A 17083-nucleotide genomic window follows, 5' to 3' on the forward strand; every position below is an offset into this window, starting at 1 on the left:
AACCTTCTTCTGCCTTTTTGTTCTATTTAAGCCATCAACAGATTGGATGAGGCCCAACACATTGGGAAGAGTCTTACCTGCTCTCCTCAGTCCATCAATTCAGATGCTAATCTTTTCCAGAAACACCCTCACCAAACAACCAGAATAATGTTTTAATGAGCTATCTGAACATCCCTTGGCCCAGTGGAATGGACACAAAAGACCCCCCATCACCAAAGCCATGATTAAAATGTTTCAACAAAGGGCTCCTGGGTGGCTCAGTCATTAGGCATCTGCCTTCAGCTCAGGTCATGATCCCAGGGTCCTGGGATCGAGCCCCGCCTCAGGCTCCCTGCTCAGCGGCAAGCCTGCTTCTCCTTCCCCGACTCCCCATGCTTGTGTTCCTGCTCTCATTATGTCTCTATCAAATAAATAAATAAAATCTTAAAAATAAATGAACGAACGAATGAATGAATGGATAAATAAATAAAATGTTTCAACAGGCACTTACAAACACACTTGAAACAGATGAAAAATGAATGGCCTCAGCAAAGAATATAAAGAGCCTGGCCCAGAAATAGAAGGTATGAAGATCATCCAAATGGACGTTTTAGAACTGAAAAATACAATAACCAAGATAAATAATGAAAAGCTCAGTGGATGGGCCCAACAGCAGAAGGGACGTGACAGAGGCCAGACTTGGCAGACTGGAAGCAAAATGACAGGAATTAGCTAATCTGAACGACAGACAGAAAACCAACTTCAAACAAACAAAACCTCAGGAAGCAGTGGGAATACACAAAAGATGTAAATTTGTGTCCCCGGAGTCCTAGAAGGAAAGGAGAAAGAGGGCAAGGCTGAAAAAAGTACTTCAAATAATGGCTGCAAACTTTCCAAAGGTGGCATGTTACATAAACCTAACAATTAAGGAAGCTGAGGGACCCAAACAGGATAACCCCAAAGAAACCCATGCAAGGACACATCATAATTAAACTTCTAAACACTAAAGACAAAAACATATATATTGAGGGCTCCTGAGTGGCTCAGTTGGTTAAGCGTCTGCCTTCGGCTCAGGTCATGATCTCAGGGTCCCGGGATCGAGTCCCGCGTCAGGCTCCCTGCTCGGCGGGGAGTCTGCTTCTCCCTCAGACCCTCCCCCCATCTCATGTGCTTTCTCTCTCTCATTCTCTCTCTCTCAAATAAATACATAAAATCTTTAAAAAACAAAACAAAAAATATATATTCAAAGCAACTACAGAGAAATGACACTTTACAAGGAAAAACAATGAAATGACAGCAGATTTTTCATCAGAGGCCATGGGGGGGGTGGCATAATATTTTTCAAGTATTGAAAGAAAAGAATTGTTGGGGCAGCTGGGTCGCTCCATCAGTTAAGCATCTGACTCTTGCTATCAGCTCAGGTCTGGATCTCAGGGTCATGAGTTCAAGCCCCCCCCCGCCAAAGAATTTTGAATCCTATACTCAGTGAAATATCCTCCAGGAATAAAGGGAAAATCAAAACATTCTTATACAGAAGAAATCAAAGAGAATTTTTCACCAGCAGACTTATTATAAAAGAATGGCTAAAGGAAGTTCTTGAAACCGAAAGGAAATGGTAACAGAAGGAAACTTGGAACATCATGAAGGAAAAAAGAATACAAATATACAGGGAACATAATACAGAAATATAAATACAGTAGGCATTTCTTCTCTTGAGTTTTCTGAAATTTTTTTTATGGTTAAGGCAACACTGATAGTTCTAAATGTATATAGAGAAAATATTTAAGAAACAAAATTATGCTGTAAATGGGGAAGGATAAAGAGACATAAGGATTATTTCACTTGAACTGATAAAATGATGACACCAATTAACTGATAAATTTATTATATCCTCTGCTATCCGAAAGTGGAATGTTCCTATGAAACTTTTCATAAGCTGAAATGGCATAAAGTGAACAATATCCCCTGCTTTCCGAAAGTTCACATTACACCACTTCACTTTACGAAAGACCTACATTAGTACCTGTTTTCGCTAATGCAAAGAAATCCAGAGGACTTCTGCAATTATTAAAAAAGCCATTACCATACTAATGTGGATGTAGGTATACACACATATATATCTGTACAAACATACACAACATATATATGTAATATGTATAATACACTTAAATGTGTGTATATACGTTAATGTATATATGTGTATTCTATGTATATAAGTGGGTTATATACATATGTATATATATATTTTTTAGAATAACAAAAAATATTTTACTAAAACATAAGATTTACAGAAGTTTCCAGACAAGCCATACAAAATGGTCACAAGCTTTTTCTTGAAGGAAGGATTCTACACTTGACAGCAAAGTCACAATGTTATTAGTGAGGGCTGTGATGTTTGTTTAATGTTCCCATTTTGGTTCAAACAATCAAGCTTGTCCATCTACAGCGTCTCAATAAAGTTAGACTTGGCTAGAGAGCATATTCTAAAGAACTGGTTAGCTCCTTTTAATGCAATTAGATCACCATAAAAAGGGGGAAAGGAGCCCATAAAATTAAAATAAAACTACCTCTCCCCCTCAAAAAAAGTAATAAAGAAAAACACTCACACCCCTGCAGCTAACCCTGACAACTACCTTCATTCACAGTGCTTTATACTCAAACCATGATGGGGGAAATGAACAAAAGCAGAGAAGGGCCACTGCTTTTAAATGTTTCACAACAATCCAGATGGTACTTCTAGCCTCTGCTCATGCTTTACAACAGTGAATCAGGACAAGACATAGATTTGCTAATGTGCTTTTAATCACCAAAGGACTGAAGATGTCTGGGCTTTTATTCTGTAATGTTTCTAAGACTGTGTCCATTAAATGCAAACAAAAAAGCAAGAAGTCTTGGCAGAACAGGAGAAGTGATGCACACTTGATGATCAGATCGATTTTAAATATTATTCATGGCATATGTTCTAGCTGTTTCTATGGCTTGGGCTTCGTTGGTCTTCCACTGCTCTGCTACATCATTTGCTAATGGATCATCTGGATTGGGAGCACTTAACAAAGCCTGGATCGATAGCAGAACTGTGCGGATCTGCAGTGCTGGGGACCACTTATCTTTCAAAATATCTAAACATATTCTTCCCAACTTGTCTACATTAGGATGATAAATTTTGGTCATGAAGCGTACTTTAGGGGCTGCCATCGGGTATTCTTCTGGTAGGAATAGTTCAAGCTTAAAAGTCCTTCCCTCAAAGGGGGAATTCTGGGGGCCAGCACTGACCACATGAAAATAACAGGCGTTGCTCTTATCTGGTTCTGCCTTAATGCCAGGAACTGGTTCTGCCAGCAAACGCTGGATTTCCTTGATAATCCTGCGGGGCAGCCCGGCCATCTTGTCAGATCCCGAGTTCGGCCTCTGGTCTCAACTCTGGTTCTGCTCGCCTCACGCACAAGTGGAAGTCCTATATGTATATTTTTAATACCTAGAATAATTACTAAAGAAGCTACACAAAGAGACACTCAAAAACACTATAAATAAATCAAAATGGAATTCTAAAATATGTTGAAGCAACCCACAAGAATGCAGAAAAAAGAAAACCAGAGAAAACAGAAAACAAAAAAGAAAAATGGCAACCTTAAGCCTTAACATATCAATGGTAAAAGTAAATGTAAATGGTCTAAATAGACCACACAAAACTCAGAGACTGACAGAGTAGATTAAAAACAAAAAAAACATGATTCAGCTATATGTTATCTACAAGTAACTAACTCCAAATATATTAATATAGAAAAGTTGAAAGCACAGGATGGAAAATACATATCATGCAAACATTAATCAGAGGAAAGGAGAGACTAGATTTATATCAGATGAAGTGGACTTTGGAGGAAAGAAAATTACCAGAGGCAGAGAGGGACATTATGATAAAATGGTCAATCCACCAAAAAGATACAGCAATCCTAAGTGTGTATTCAGAAGACAAAAGAGCTACAAAGGATGTAAGTCAAAAAATGATAGAAAAGGAGAAACAGACAAATCCACAATTACAATTGGTGACTTTGACACTCCCCTATCAAGAACTGATAGAGCAACTAGACAGAAAATCAGCAAAGATACAGAACTCTACAAGATCAAAACAATCTACCTATTAATAGTAGAAAATGCAAGTCTTTTTAAGTGTCCATAGAACATATACCAAAACTGACCATATCCTGGGATATAAATCAACAAATGTAAAAGAACAGAAATCATACAGACTGTTCTCCAAACACAATATAATCAAACCAGAAGTCAATAACAGAAAGATAACAGGAAAATCTCCCAACACTCAGAAACTAAATAACACATTTCTAGGAAATCCATGAGTTGAATGGGAAATCTTGAGGGGGAAAAAGAGTTCATCAATTCAGCAGGATACAAGACAAACATACAAAGACATTCTATAGATTAGGAATGAGCATGTGGAAACCAAAATTAAAAATACAAGACCATTTACAATCACTAAGACAAAACACTTAGGTGTTAATGTAACAAAACTTGTAGAACTTGTATGCTGGAGACTACAAAATGTAGATAAAAGGGGCGCCTGGGTGGCTCAGTTGTTAAGCGTTTGCTTTTGGCTCAGGTCATGATCCTGGGGTCCTGGAATCGAGCCCTGCATCGGGCTCCCTGCTTGGCAGGAAGCCTGCTTCTCCCTCTCCCACTCGCCCTGCTTGTGTTCCCTCTTTCACTGTGTCTCTCTCTGTCAAATAAATAAATAAAAATCTTTAAAAAAAATGCAGATAAAAGAAATCAAAGACCGAAATAGATGGAGAGACATACTATGTTCATGGATTGGAAGACTCAACATGGTAAGGATGTTAACTCTTCCCAAATTGATAGGTTTAACACAATTCCTATTGAAATCCCAGAAAGACTTTTTATAGATAAAAACAACATTATTCTAAAATCTACATGAGAAAGTGAAGAAACTGGAATAGCTAAAACAACCTTTTTTTTTTTACTATGCATTTATGTATGTATGTAGGTAGGTATTAGTTTTTAATCTCTACACTCATCGTGAGACTCAAACTCACAACCCCAAGATCAAGAGTTGGATGCTCTATCAACTGAGTCAGCCAGGCGCCCCACTAAAACAATTTCTTAGAGGATGAATAAAAGAGAAATCAGCCTACTGGATTTTAAAACCTCATATAGCTACAGTAATCTGTGGTACGACAGAGGGACAGACTCACTGATCAAAGGAACAAACAGAGAACCTAGAAATAGACTCACACAAATATGTCCAACAAATTTTGACAGCAATTCAATGGAGGAAAGACAGCCTTTGCTACAAACTACACTGAAGTGACCTAACATCTGTATGAACAGATACATTCCCAAATGAAACTTAACCTTATAAGAAAATAAAATCAAAATGGATCACAGACTTAAATGTAATATGTGAAGCTATAAAACTTGTAGGAAAAAACACAGGAAAGACTCTTTGGGATTTAGGGCTAGGTAAAGAGTCCTCTGACTTGACACCACAAGCACAATCCATAAAAGGAAAAATTAATAAACTCAATTTCATCAACATTAGAAACTTTTACTCTGGAAAAGACCCTGGTCCAAGGATGAGAAGACAAGCTGGAGACAAGGCATTTGCAGACCATACGTCCAACAAGGCACCGGCAGCTAAAAGTCTAAAGAACTTTTAAAACTTAACAGTAAATAAGCAATCCAAATAGAAAAATGGGTAAGAGACATTTTACCAAAGAGAATTTAAAGATGGCAAATAAGCACGTGAGGAGATGCTCGACCTCATTAGCCACCAGGGGAATGCAGACTGAAAACACTGAGAGATCACCACCCATTTATCAGAATGGCTAAAATAAAAAGCAGTGACAACTAATCCTGGGAGGATTTCAGAGAATATGTTGCTGGTGGGTGGGCATGTGAAAATGGCCTAGTCTCTCTGGAAATGGGTTTGTTAGTTTCAAAACAAACACACCACATGCGACTTCTCTGTACCCCTCAGCCCTTCACTGCGGCCTCACATACCAGTCCCACGGCCGTGACACATGCTATTCTTACCTCCAACAGGACTACAAGTGTTTTCCCTTTTGCTTCAGATGCCAGTTCTGGGCTTCACAAATCTCCACTACCCTTTTAAGACTGACTTTGCTCCCTGAGATCTTCAGCCAGAGACGGTCAGCCCTTCCTTTCTCAGTGCTACTCCAGGATCTCCAGTGCTACTCCAGCTACTCCAGTGCTACTTGATCCCTTGGTTCTTACCTACCCGAGACTTTCTCCTTAGTGTCCACTCTTCCTGAGAGCACAACAGTTACGAGCAGGGGCTCCAGAGTGGATCAGGTCTGAGCTAGGATCCTGACTAGACTAGTTACTAGTCCTGACCTTGGACAAATTAGTTCACATCTCTTGAGCCTAAGTTTTATTGTCTATAAAGTGGAATAACAGTAATAACAGCATAGTAAATAGCATTATGTGGATTAAATGAGATAATAAATGTATTTTGAAAATTTAGCATGGTGCCCAGCACATAGTAGGGGCTCAATAAATATCAATTCTTATAGTTGTTATAATTATCATCACCCAAACTCTCTCGTCCCTCCAAGCACACAAACAGGTTTGGAATACTGGGCTCCTTTATTTTTATTTTTTTTAAATTTTATTTATTTATTTGACAGAGAGAGACACAGCGAGAGAGGGAACACAAGCAGGGGGAGTGGGAGAGGGAGAAGCAGGCTTCCTGCAGACTGGGGAGCCCGATGTGGGGCTCAATCCCAGGACCCTGGGATCATGACCTGAGCCGAAGGCAGATGCTTAACGACTGAGCCACCCAGGCGCCCCACTGGGCTCCTTTATCTGTTTAAACAGAATGAGTTGGGTTTGAACAAAATGTTAAATTCACAGTTTAAGGGGAATAAAAGCAGGGGTGCCTGGCTGGCTCAGTCAGTGGAGCATGAGACTCGTGATCTCGGGGGTTGTGGGTCTGAGCCCCATGTTGGGTGTAGAGATTGCTTAAAAATAAAATCTTTAAAAAGAAAAGAAGAAAAAAGAAAAGAAAGCAATATTTAAATTAGCTTCAGAGGTCAAAATATTACAATCCACGCCGATCTAGAATTAGGGTAGGCTTTAGTCATTTCTGTGAAAAGGCAGATTCTATAGGTATAAATTTAAGATGTGACTCTCCTATGGAGGATAAGAAAAAAAGATGTTCAATAAATATTTGACAAATGAAGGGAACAAGATGAAGATGTTCTAGAGAAAATAATCCAACCACATTCATTCACCCCAACATTTACCGTACACGTGTTATGTGTCAGGCACTGTGCTCAGTATCACATACACGGAATATAAGAAAGTATAAGTAACTTGTCACAAGTTACAATGATGTTTGTATTAAAATGACTGGAGACAAAGGGGCGCCTGGGTGGCTCCGTTGGTTAAGCATCTGACTTAAGGTCACGATCTCAGGGTTCTGGGATTGAACCCCATGTCAGGTTCTGCGCTCAGTGGGGAGTCTGCTGCTCCCTCTCCCTCTCCCTCTGCCCCTCCCCCAGTCTGTGTTCTCTCTCAAATAAATGAATAAAATCTTTAAAGAAAAAAGAAAAACAAAAACAAACCAAAGACACAAAAAATCCTTTCCTCCCTCTACTTAAAAAATTAAAATTGGGGGCGCCTGGGTGGCTCAGATGGTTAAGCGTCTGCCTTCGGCTCAGGTCATGATCCCAGAGTCCTGGGATCAAGTCCCGCATCGGGCTCCTTGCTCCTTGGGAGCCTGCTTCTCCCTCTGCCTCTCTCACTCTCTCTGTCTCTCATGAATAAATAAATAAGATCTTAAAAAAAAATAAAAATAAAAAAATAAATGTTTAAAAAAAATTAAAATTGGATTCATCAAATCTCACAGAAGAAAAAATACACACATTTAACTTTTAGTTTTTTATTTTGTTTCAGACAGCTGGACGAGGCATCTACATTCTAGCACATCTTAACAATCACTAAACAAATGAAAGACGGCTTACTTATACATAAAAACGCAAGGGGAAAAGGTCATGATTGTCTAACAGGGAACTTGATCCCCAAATAAATTATCTTAGAAAAATATCAAACTTGCTTTTCCACATTTCTACTGTTAAAAATGAAGGAAAAAAATTCACATTAAAAAAAAATCTGTAGGCTGGTATAGCAAGTTAAGATAATCATTTTTAAACACTAAGTAAGTCCTTCAAATAAATATCTTAAACAAATTTAAGTTTTTCAAAAAATAGGTCAAGTATTTACCTTATATTTGTTTGGTCCACTAAAAGACCGTTTATAAAACTGACATTAAACTGGACTGTAGCTCATACCCTATGAGCAGTAACATACACATCGCTGAGGCTGGCTATGCACATGTGTATATTACATATATGTGAACAGCTACTGCTGTACATACTACTTTCATGAGTAGTTTTACCCTGTAAAAATCCTCTAGTCTATCATGAATCGAACTGCACAGAAAAAAAAAAGAAAATACTCTGCCTAGTGTAGACATTTGCTCAGTAATTTTTAACAATGCAAATATCATCACGTTTTTGGGACTTTAAAGATTACTGAACATGAGATAAAATTCAATACTGTTTACAAATACCTGAATATGGAGAGTATATTCACCACTCATGTGGAGAGCACACAACTGAATGTATGTTACAGAACTCCGGCTTCTAGCTGGTCTATTCCTACTGTTTGATCCTAAAGTTTTACATGGCCTGGGATCCTTAAAAAATAGAAATTTAATAAGATAATGTTACATTAAGTTTTTCTGTTCTAATAATCAACTTTTCAAGAAGTACACAGTGGAAGGGTATAGGACTTTCTGTATCTCCTCATACGTTAAAAGCCAATTTCATTTTTATCGTGATGCTGATACTTCAACTAATACTACGCTACAAGACTGACTGCACTACAGTTTTGTCCACAACAGTCAAATCTCTTATTGCTAAAATATTCCAAAAAATCCAGTAAACAATTTCCATTTCCAATGGCTTAACTGAGAGATGAATCTAACAGTTTTTTTTAACCAATTACAACTAAACTGAGCTGAGGACAGCTACATTTAAAACCCCGCAAAACCAAAGCCAATCATCCAAAAATCTAGAACACCAACACTTTCCATCCAGGATAGAAAAATGAGCAACCAAAATAAAGAGAACCACAAGATTGCTCAAGTAACCAATCAAAAACCACTTCTCTGTTATTTGAGCTAATAGTTACTCGAAGCTTGAAGTTTCCTCCTTCGTTATTATTGGTGGATCCTAGAGTCACAGCTTCAATGTCAAATGTGACAGTGGACCCAGAAGTAACTGCTGGCAACTGATTAGTCATTTCTTTTCCATTTACAAAAACCGCACCTAAAACGTTAAGGTAAAGAGTCATTTACATGTGAGCAACAATGAAGAACTGAAATGGATTCTAGATTACTGATAACACAGGTAATTTCCCAACTCAGATCAAGAAAACATTATGTTATGCCAACTAGTCAAAGAGAATGCATTCCAATATGCTAATTAACTCCCAGCCCCAAGGCAGGAGAAAAAGTTAAATCTTTAATCACATTTTAGAGTTCTGGTCCAGGGTTCTACTCTTTTAGAATGGAGACTGAGTTTCCCACAGGGATGGCATCAAAAGAAATTTGACTCCATTACAAGATTATATCCTGTGGAACAGCAACATTGTTGCACATGAGATAAACAAGAATGTTGTTCTATCTACTGCTTGACCCATACCACAACGTATTAACACATCTTTTTTTTTTTTTTTTAAAGATTTTATTTATTTATTTGAGAGGGAGAGAATGAGAGATAGAGAGCATGAGAGGGAAGAGGGTCAGAGGGAGAAGCAGACTCCCTGCTGAGCAGGGGAGCCCGATGCGGGACTCAATCGGGGGACTCCAGGATCATGACCTGAGCTGAAGGCAGTCGCTTAACCAACTGAGCCACCCAGGCGCCCAATTGAGAGGGGATTTTACAAGTGTGATTACTGTAGGGGCGCCTGGGTGGCTTTGTTGATTAAGTGTCTGCCTTCGGCTCAGGTCATGATCTCTGGGTCCTGGGATCAAGCCCCATGCTGGGATCTTGCTCAGAAAGCAGTCTGCTTCTCCCTCTTCCTCTGCCTCTCCTGCCTCCCTTCTCATTCTCTCTCTCTCAAATAAATAAATAAAATCTTTAAAAAAATAAAATCTAAAAATATATATAACAGTGTGATTACTGTAGAGTAAGGGGCCAGAGAATGCTAGGGAGGTATAAAAAATTAAGTAAACTCTCCTCGGTTCACCAACCGATGTTGAATTTAGATGACCTACGCACACAGAAACCAGGGACAGACTGCCTGGTGCAAATCCCAACTCAATCACCTCTAAGCTATGGGAGTTTAAGCCGGTCACTCAACCTCCCTGTGGCTCGGTTTTCATCATCTATAAAATGGGTGTTAATACTACTTCCCACCTCAACAAGCTGCTAAAAGGATTAAATGATTTATTATTTGTAAAGGGAATAGAATAATGCCTGGTACACAGTAGCCATACAGATATGTCATAAAGACTTAAACTTTCTCATCTCCTGCTACAAATGTGTGATGTTGGGACAGATTCGGATCTTACTACACTAATTCACGTATTTCAAAGAAACAGCAGTTACGTATCTCTTACCATTTGTACTGATGCACACTGCTTGATCACGCTGCAGAGAGTCGTATCCATTCTGTTTTTCTGCACACACTCCTATACTGTCTCTTCTGTCTGGCTGTCCCACAGTTTCAACTCTGTAAATGATGTAGAAAGGTCCTTAATCTTTTTTTTTTTTTAACATGATATCTAACAGTTACTAAGGTTAAAAAGAGCAATCTCATCATAACTGCTCTTAATAATAGCTAAAAATGATTCCGCACTTCCTAAATTCCAGGCACTGAACTAAAAATTTTATATCTATCTATATCAATCATCTCATTGAATTCACCTAACAACCCATAAGGTAGGTGCTATGATTACTGTAACCATTTTATACATGAGAAAAAAAAAGATTAAAAAGAGGCTAAATAACCTGACCCTGATTGCCTGGCTGAGTGCTCGACCCATGATAGGAATTCAGGCATTCGGACTGTAGGCTCTATGTGAACTATTTACAGCTATGACAATGCATTCCCATTTTAGGTTCTGGTTCTAGACACGGAAAAAACTTGTCACACTTGCCATTATAAGAAATGTGACTGTTCCTGCCATCACCTAAACCTTCAACGTGAGAGTCTATGCAGTGGTTTGCTTACTGTTTATCAAGTATTTAAAGCCTTTAAAAATAGACATTATAATCTTTAAAAAAATAGATAATATAGTTATTAACATATTTTGCTTGGAGAACTTCATATGTGGAAGGTTTAAGCATTTCTTTTTGTGTTTTAGTCTCAAAATACATCATCATGCACTCTAGAAATAGGAAACTTACATATAAAGTCAACCTATATCTCTACCACCAGATGAATCTCTCCCTCCGTTCCAGAAATCCAGACTTTGAAGGACAGAAAAAGAAAAATTAGCAAGGAACAGAATGTAGCTGTACCAAGGGAAGATGTATTTATACTTGGTTTGGCCTCAAAATGTCTTTTGTTACAAAGTGCCAAACAGGCAGGATCAAAATAAATATGTGGGCGGGTTTCTGAAGTCCTTTCACTTCTAAACCAGCAGTAATTTTTTTTTTAAGATTTTTAATTTATTTATCAGAGAGAGAGAGAGCACAAGCAGGGGCAGCGGCAGAGGGAGAAGCAGGCTCCCCAAGGAGCAGGAAGCCCGATGCGGGACTTGATCCCAGGACCCCGGGATCATGGCCTGAGCCAAAGGCTGACAGACGCTTAACCGGCTGAGCCACCCAGGTGCCCCTAAACCAGCGGTCTTAAGATGTACGGGGAAGAGGAGAGTGATGTCAGCAAGATGGCAGATTCATAAGTCCCAGTCCTGCTTCTACCACAGAAACAGTGCTTTAACAATGATATACAGACCAAAATACCTTTATGAGGTTTCCAGAATCCAGTTAAGAAGCTGTCGTACCTCCAGGGAGTACAAGCTGAAAACAGCTGCACTGAAATGGGTGAGAAGAGAAATTTCACTTCCCCAAGTCAGGGCCTCTCCCAAGCTCCACAGATCAGTGCCTGGTAAGAACACCCTGGCTTTGGACTCTTCCCTTGGGACGGGGAAAGAGAGAGGAGTGGAGCGTGCACCCAACGTCCAACTCTTTGGAAGGCTGCCTGAAGGACTGGTATCTGTTGTGCCTCTTTACGGCACTGACAGAACAACCATAGTATGGTTGCCTGAATGCTGCTAAGACCAAAGAAATGGGAGGGGTGGCATCCAAGAGCCAGTACAACTTGGTGTGACTGGGAGCAGGTGCATAACTTGAGGCTTCTCTCTCTCAGAGGAAGAGAGAACGGAATGTGCTTCTGCACCAGGTTTTTACAGGGCTGCTCAAGGGTATGGTACCTGTCTCACTTGATGTGGGCACTGATGGGGAGCTGGCAAACTCTGGATGCCTGGCGGCCACTGACTACAAGAGAGAACAGGGCTGCTTGCTGCCGTTAACATCAGAAAACAGGCAGTGCCACAAACAGGCACCAGAGGGAGCAAGAGATTAGGACCTCCTGAAAGACCCACAAAGCTCTCTAGCTGAGAAATTGCACACACAAGCCCAAGGAAGTCTCATCCTCCCAAAAAAGGTTTCAGAGGCTCACAGCATCTCTAGCTGAGTTCATTTGCGAGGGTCTTTTCCTGCACAAAACTAGGTCATAAAAACTGGGAGAGGTGGCTATTTTCTCATATGTAGAGATACCAACACAAACTTATAACACATTTGGAGAAACAGGAAAACATGGGACAAACAAAAAACTAAAATAGATTTTGAAAAATTACCCTAATGGGGGCACCTAGGTGGCTCAGTTGGTTGAGCGTCCAACTCTTGATTTCAGTTCAGGTCATTATCTCGGGGTTGTGAGATCAAGCCCCACGTCGGGCTCTACACTCACCACGGAGTCTACTGATGATTCTTCCCCCTCCCTCTCCCAACTCGAGCTCACGTGCGCTCTCTCTCTCAAATAAATAAATCTTTTTAAAAATTATCCTAATGAAACGGAGACATGAATTATCTGACAAACAATTTGAAACAAGCATTATAAAGATGCTCTACAAGGTCAAAAATATAAGACATGAGTAAAAGGAGAATACCAACAAAGAGATGAAAAAAAAAACCTAGACAGTATTTTGGAGCTGAAGAATACAATAATAACTGAAAAATTCACAAGAGAAGTGCAACATCACACAATCAAGCAGAAGAGAGAAACATCAAATTAGAAGAGAAGTCATTTGAAATTATCCAACAACAGGGACAAAAGAAAACAGAATGAAAAAAGATGAAGAAAGTCTAAGAGACTTATGGAGAAGAGAGAAAGGGGCAGAATGTTCATTTAAGGAAATGATGGCTGAAAACTTCCCAAATATGGAGCAGGAAATGGACATCTAGATTCAAAAAGCCTAATGGACACCAACTAGGATAAACCCAAGAAATCACACTGAAACACATTATAATCAAATTGTCCAAACTCAGAGACTGAGACTTTTTAAAGCAGCACTAGAAAAGTGACTCATCATGTACAAGGAAACTCACATAGGACTATCAGTGGGGGCATCTGGGTCGTTCAGTTGGTTAAGTGTCAGACTCTTGATTGATTTCAGCTCAGGTCATGAGCTCAGGGTCATAAGATCAAGCCCCGTGTTGGGCTCTGCACTCAGTGGGGAGTCTGCTTATCCCTCTCCCTTCCCCTCTGTCCCTCCCCCTGCTATCTCTCAAATAAATGAAGAAATAGCAGTAAAATAGAAAAGGCCCTCAATGCAGCGAGAAAAAAGAAAAAAACTCCTAATCTGAATAAATTACAAAATAATTCCTAAAAGCATCTTTCACCAAAACAGCATATAATAAAGATAAGAATGACATAAAAAGTTTACAAAAGTTGCTCTGAACATGGAATGAACCAGGAAAGTAAATCGCTAATAAATGAGACAGAATTATTTTCATAGTTCACTAAGAAATAGAATGGAGGTTTAAAATCACTGAATTTTTAAGTTGTAAGACAAGTAGTCAGGACAGTATATACTCAGACACTACTGTAGTTGTTCTCTCACATAAAACCAGTTTTTAAGAAACTATATAAAAAAGAAAAATGCTATCCAAAATAATTTATGGTAGGGTACAGTGACTTCCTCTAATGCGTGTACGACTGAAATACAATTAATAAAAAATTAATTTATGGACAAGTTACTAGAAATACATCCACTGCACAGAGTAAAGGAGTAGAACGTCCTGGGTAATAATTTTTCTCAAAGGTAAACTGTTATGAGAGAGAACATGGCCCAAAACAGGAGCAATTTCGATGGCAATAAGAGGGCTAATCTGTTATCCCCATTACTCTGCACTTCGGCTAACTTTGATTGTATTTAAGTGACACATCCTCTTTCTTACACAATCTCTAATGTTTTTCTTTGCAACGAATGCTTGGAGCAAAATCCAAAAATTCAGTTGCTTAGCTAATAAATATATGAAAAAATCCAACTTTATGATAAATATAAGAAATAAAATGAGGGGTGCCTGGGTGGCTCAGTCGTTAAGCGCCTGCCTTCGGCTGAGGTCATGGTCCCAGGGTCCTGGGATCGAGCCCTACATCGGGCTCCCTGCTCGGCAGGAAGCCTGCTTCTCCCTCTCCCACTCCCCCTGCTTGTGTTCCCTCTCTCGCTGTGTCTCTCTCTGTCAAATAAATAAATAAAATCTTAAAAAAAAAAGAAATAAAATGAAATTTTTATTTTAGCCTAGCAGCTACATATTGATTAAAAACAGCAATACTTAATACTGACAAGGATGCAGTGACATCAGTACCCTCACACGGCTGGGAAGACTGCAAAGTGCTTCCAGGAACACAGCCAGTTAGTCTGTGTGTCACTAATAGGAACACTAGCCCAAAGAATAGAGAATGAGCCATATACCAACAAAGAGGTCATGGCACATCTTGACATGTCAGGAATAAGAGAAAGAAGGGCTGCCTTGTCAAGTCATTGGAAAGGAGGATTTCTGAAATATATCTGAAACAGAAATATATTGCTTACTATACAAATCCTAAAATAGCTGTTATCCTCTCTCAAAACAAACCTGATAACTTGAATTGTCCTCTATCTACTACAGAAATTGGAAATCTTCCAACAAAGAAAATTCTAGGATGGCAAATTGATTGGTGAATTCTACCAAATATTTAAGGAAGAAATAATACTAAATTTACACCAACAGTTCTGGAAACAAAAGAGGAAGAAACATTTCCTGCCTCACTTTGTAAGGCTGGTCAAAACCAAAACTGAAAACATCATAAGAAAAAAGATAAATATCTCTCTCATGGAGAGATATAAAAATCCCCCAGAAAATATTAAAAACCAAATTTAGCAATATATATAAAGATAATATACGACAAAGTGGAGGTTCTCTGGGGAATGCAAAGCTGGTTCAGTGTTCAAAAATCTATCACTGTAATTCACCATATTAACAGAAGAAAAACAGTATGATTACATTAACAGATGTATAAAAATAATGAGACAAAATTAAACATTCACTTATGGATAAAACTCTTAGCAAAGCACAATTAGAAGGGAACGTCCTTTCTTTCTTTTTAAATTTTATTTGAGAGAGAGAGAGTGAGAGAGTGCACAAGTCGGGGGAGGAGCAGAGGGAGAGGGAGAAACAGACTCCCCGTTGAGCAGGGAGCCCGATGTGGGGCTTGATCCAGGGACTCCGGGATCATGACCTGAGCCGAAGGCAGATGCCAAACCACTGAGCCACCCAAGTGCCCCTAGAAGGGCACTTTCCTAACCTGATAGAAGGTATCTACAAAAAACCTACAGCTAGGGCGCCTGGTTGGCTCAGTCAGTAGAGAATGTGATGTTTGATCTCAGGGTTATAAGTTCGAGGCCCACACTGGGTGCAGAGATTACTTAAAAGTAAAACCCTTAAGAAAATAAAACAAACAAACAAAAAAAACCTACAGCTAGCATCATACTTAATGTGAAAGACTGAATGCTTTCCTGCTAAGATGTGGAATAAGCATGTCAGCTTTCAACACTGTTATTCAGAATCATACTTCTTAGCTAGTCTAATGAGACAAGAAAAAGAGAAATGACAAAACAATGATGAGAGACATTTTTTTAAAAACTAAATTAAGAAATATACCACATCCACAGATTGGAACAATCAAAATATTAAAATACCAATTATTCTCAAATTGATCTATAGCTTCAAGTCAATCTCAGTCAAAATCCCAGTAAAAAAACTTTTCTTAGAAATGGACAAGCTGAATCTAAAGTTAAATAGAAAGAAAGAGGAACTAGGATAACTAAAACAAAAAGAGAGTAAGTGGGAAGAATCCTACTACTTGATATCAAGATTTACTATAAAGCTACAGTCAAGATTACAGTTCTGGGAAAGGAGAAACACACAGAGCAATGAAATAGAGTCCAGAAACAGATGCCCACAGATACGGTCAATTGATTTTTGACAAAGGTGAAAAGGCAATTCAATGGAGAGAGGACAGTCTTTTCAACAAATAGTGCAGGCCTATTGGACCAGATCCTAAATGAAACCCTATTTAACCCATACTTCACATGTTATACTAAAAGTAACTCAAGGGGCGCCTGGGTGGCTCAGTCGTTAAGCGTCTGCCTTCGGCTCAGGTCATGATCCCAGGGTCCTGGGATCGAGCCCCACATCGGGCTCCCTGCTCAGCGGGAAGCCTGCTTCTCCCTCTCCCACTCCCCCTGCTTGTGTTCCCTCTCTCGCTGTGTCTCTCTGTCAAATAAATAAATAAAATCTTTAAAAAATAAATAAATAAAAAATAAAAGCAAAAACAAGGGGGCCTGGCTGGCTCCGTTGGTGGAGCATGTGACTCTTAATCTGAGGGTCGTGAGTTCAAGCCCCACGTTGGGTGCAAAGACTACTTTTAAAAATAAAATAAATTTTTAAAAAAGCGAAAACTAAACAAACTGACAATACTAGATGTGAGC

The 17083-nt window shown here is 39.1% G+C and overlaps 2 protein-coding genes across 2 annotated transcripts in view; both read right to left on the reverse strand.

The window, feature by feature from the left end:
* Nucleotides 1–1461: 1461 nt before the first annotated feature.
* LOC141370406 (ubiquitin-conjugating enzyme E2 N-like) lies at nucleotides 1462–7845 on the reverse strand. Its single transcript, XM_073879420.1, has one exon. It carries the CDS (start codon nucleotides 3361–3363, stop codon nucleotides 2917–2919), a length of 447 nt encoding a protein of 148 aa, XP_073735521.1. The 5' UTR covers nucleotides 3364–7845; the 3' UTR covers nucleotides 1462–2916.
* A 54-nt stretch (nucleotides 7846–7899) lies between these two features.
* Nucleotides 7900–17083, reverse strand: part of CRLF3 (cytokine receptor like factor 3) — a 34256-nt gene continuing 25072 nt past the window's right edge. Inside the window, exons 7-8 of the mRNA XM_025851043.1 lie at nucleotides 10661–10773; nucleotides 7900–9365 (exon numbers count right to left, since the gene is read on the reverse strand). Coding sequence (XP_025706828.1) covers nucleotides 9109–9365; nucleotides 10661–10773 — 370 coding nt within the window. The 3' untranslated portion in view covers nucleotides 7900–9108. The remainder of the gene's footprint in view (nucleotides 9366–10660; nucleotides 10774–17083) is intronic.

This window comes from Callorhinus ursinus, unplaced genomic scaffold (assembly GCF_003265705.2).
Source record: "Callorhinus ursinus isolate GAN/ISIS: 27379988/994484 unplaced genomic scaffold, GSC_fseal_2.0 scaffold34, whole genome shotgun sequence".
NCBI classification, from domain to species: Eukaryota; Metazoa; Chordata; class Mammalia; order Carnivora; family Otariidae; genus Callorhinus; species Callorhinus ursinus.

What these genes read in the sequence shown, in the direction of transcription:
- LOC141370406 (XM_073879420.1), bottom strand. Translation starts at nt 3,363, where the DNA reads ATGGCCGGGCTGCCCCGCAGGATTATCAAGGAAATCCAGCGTTTGCTG.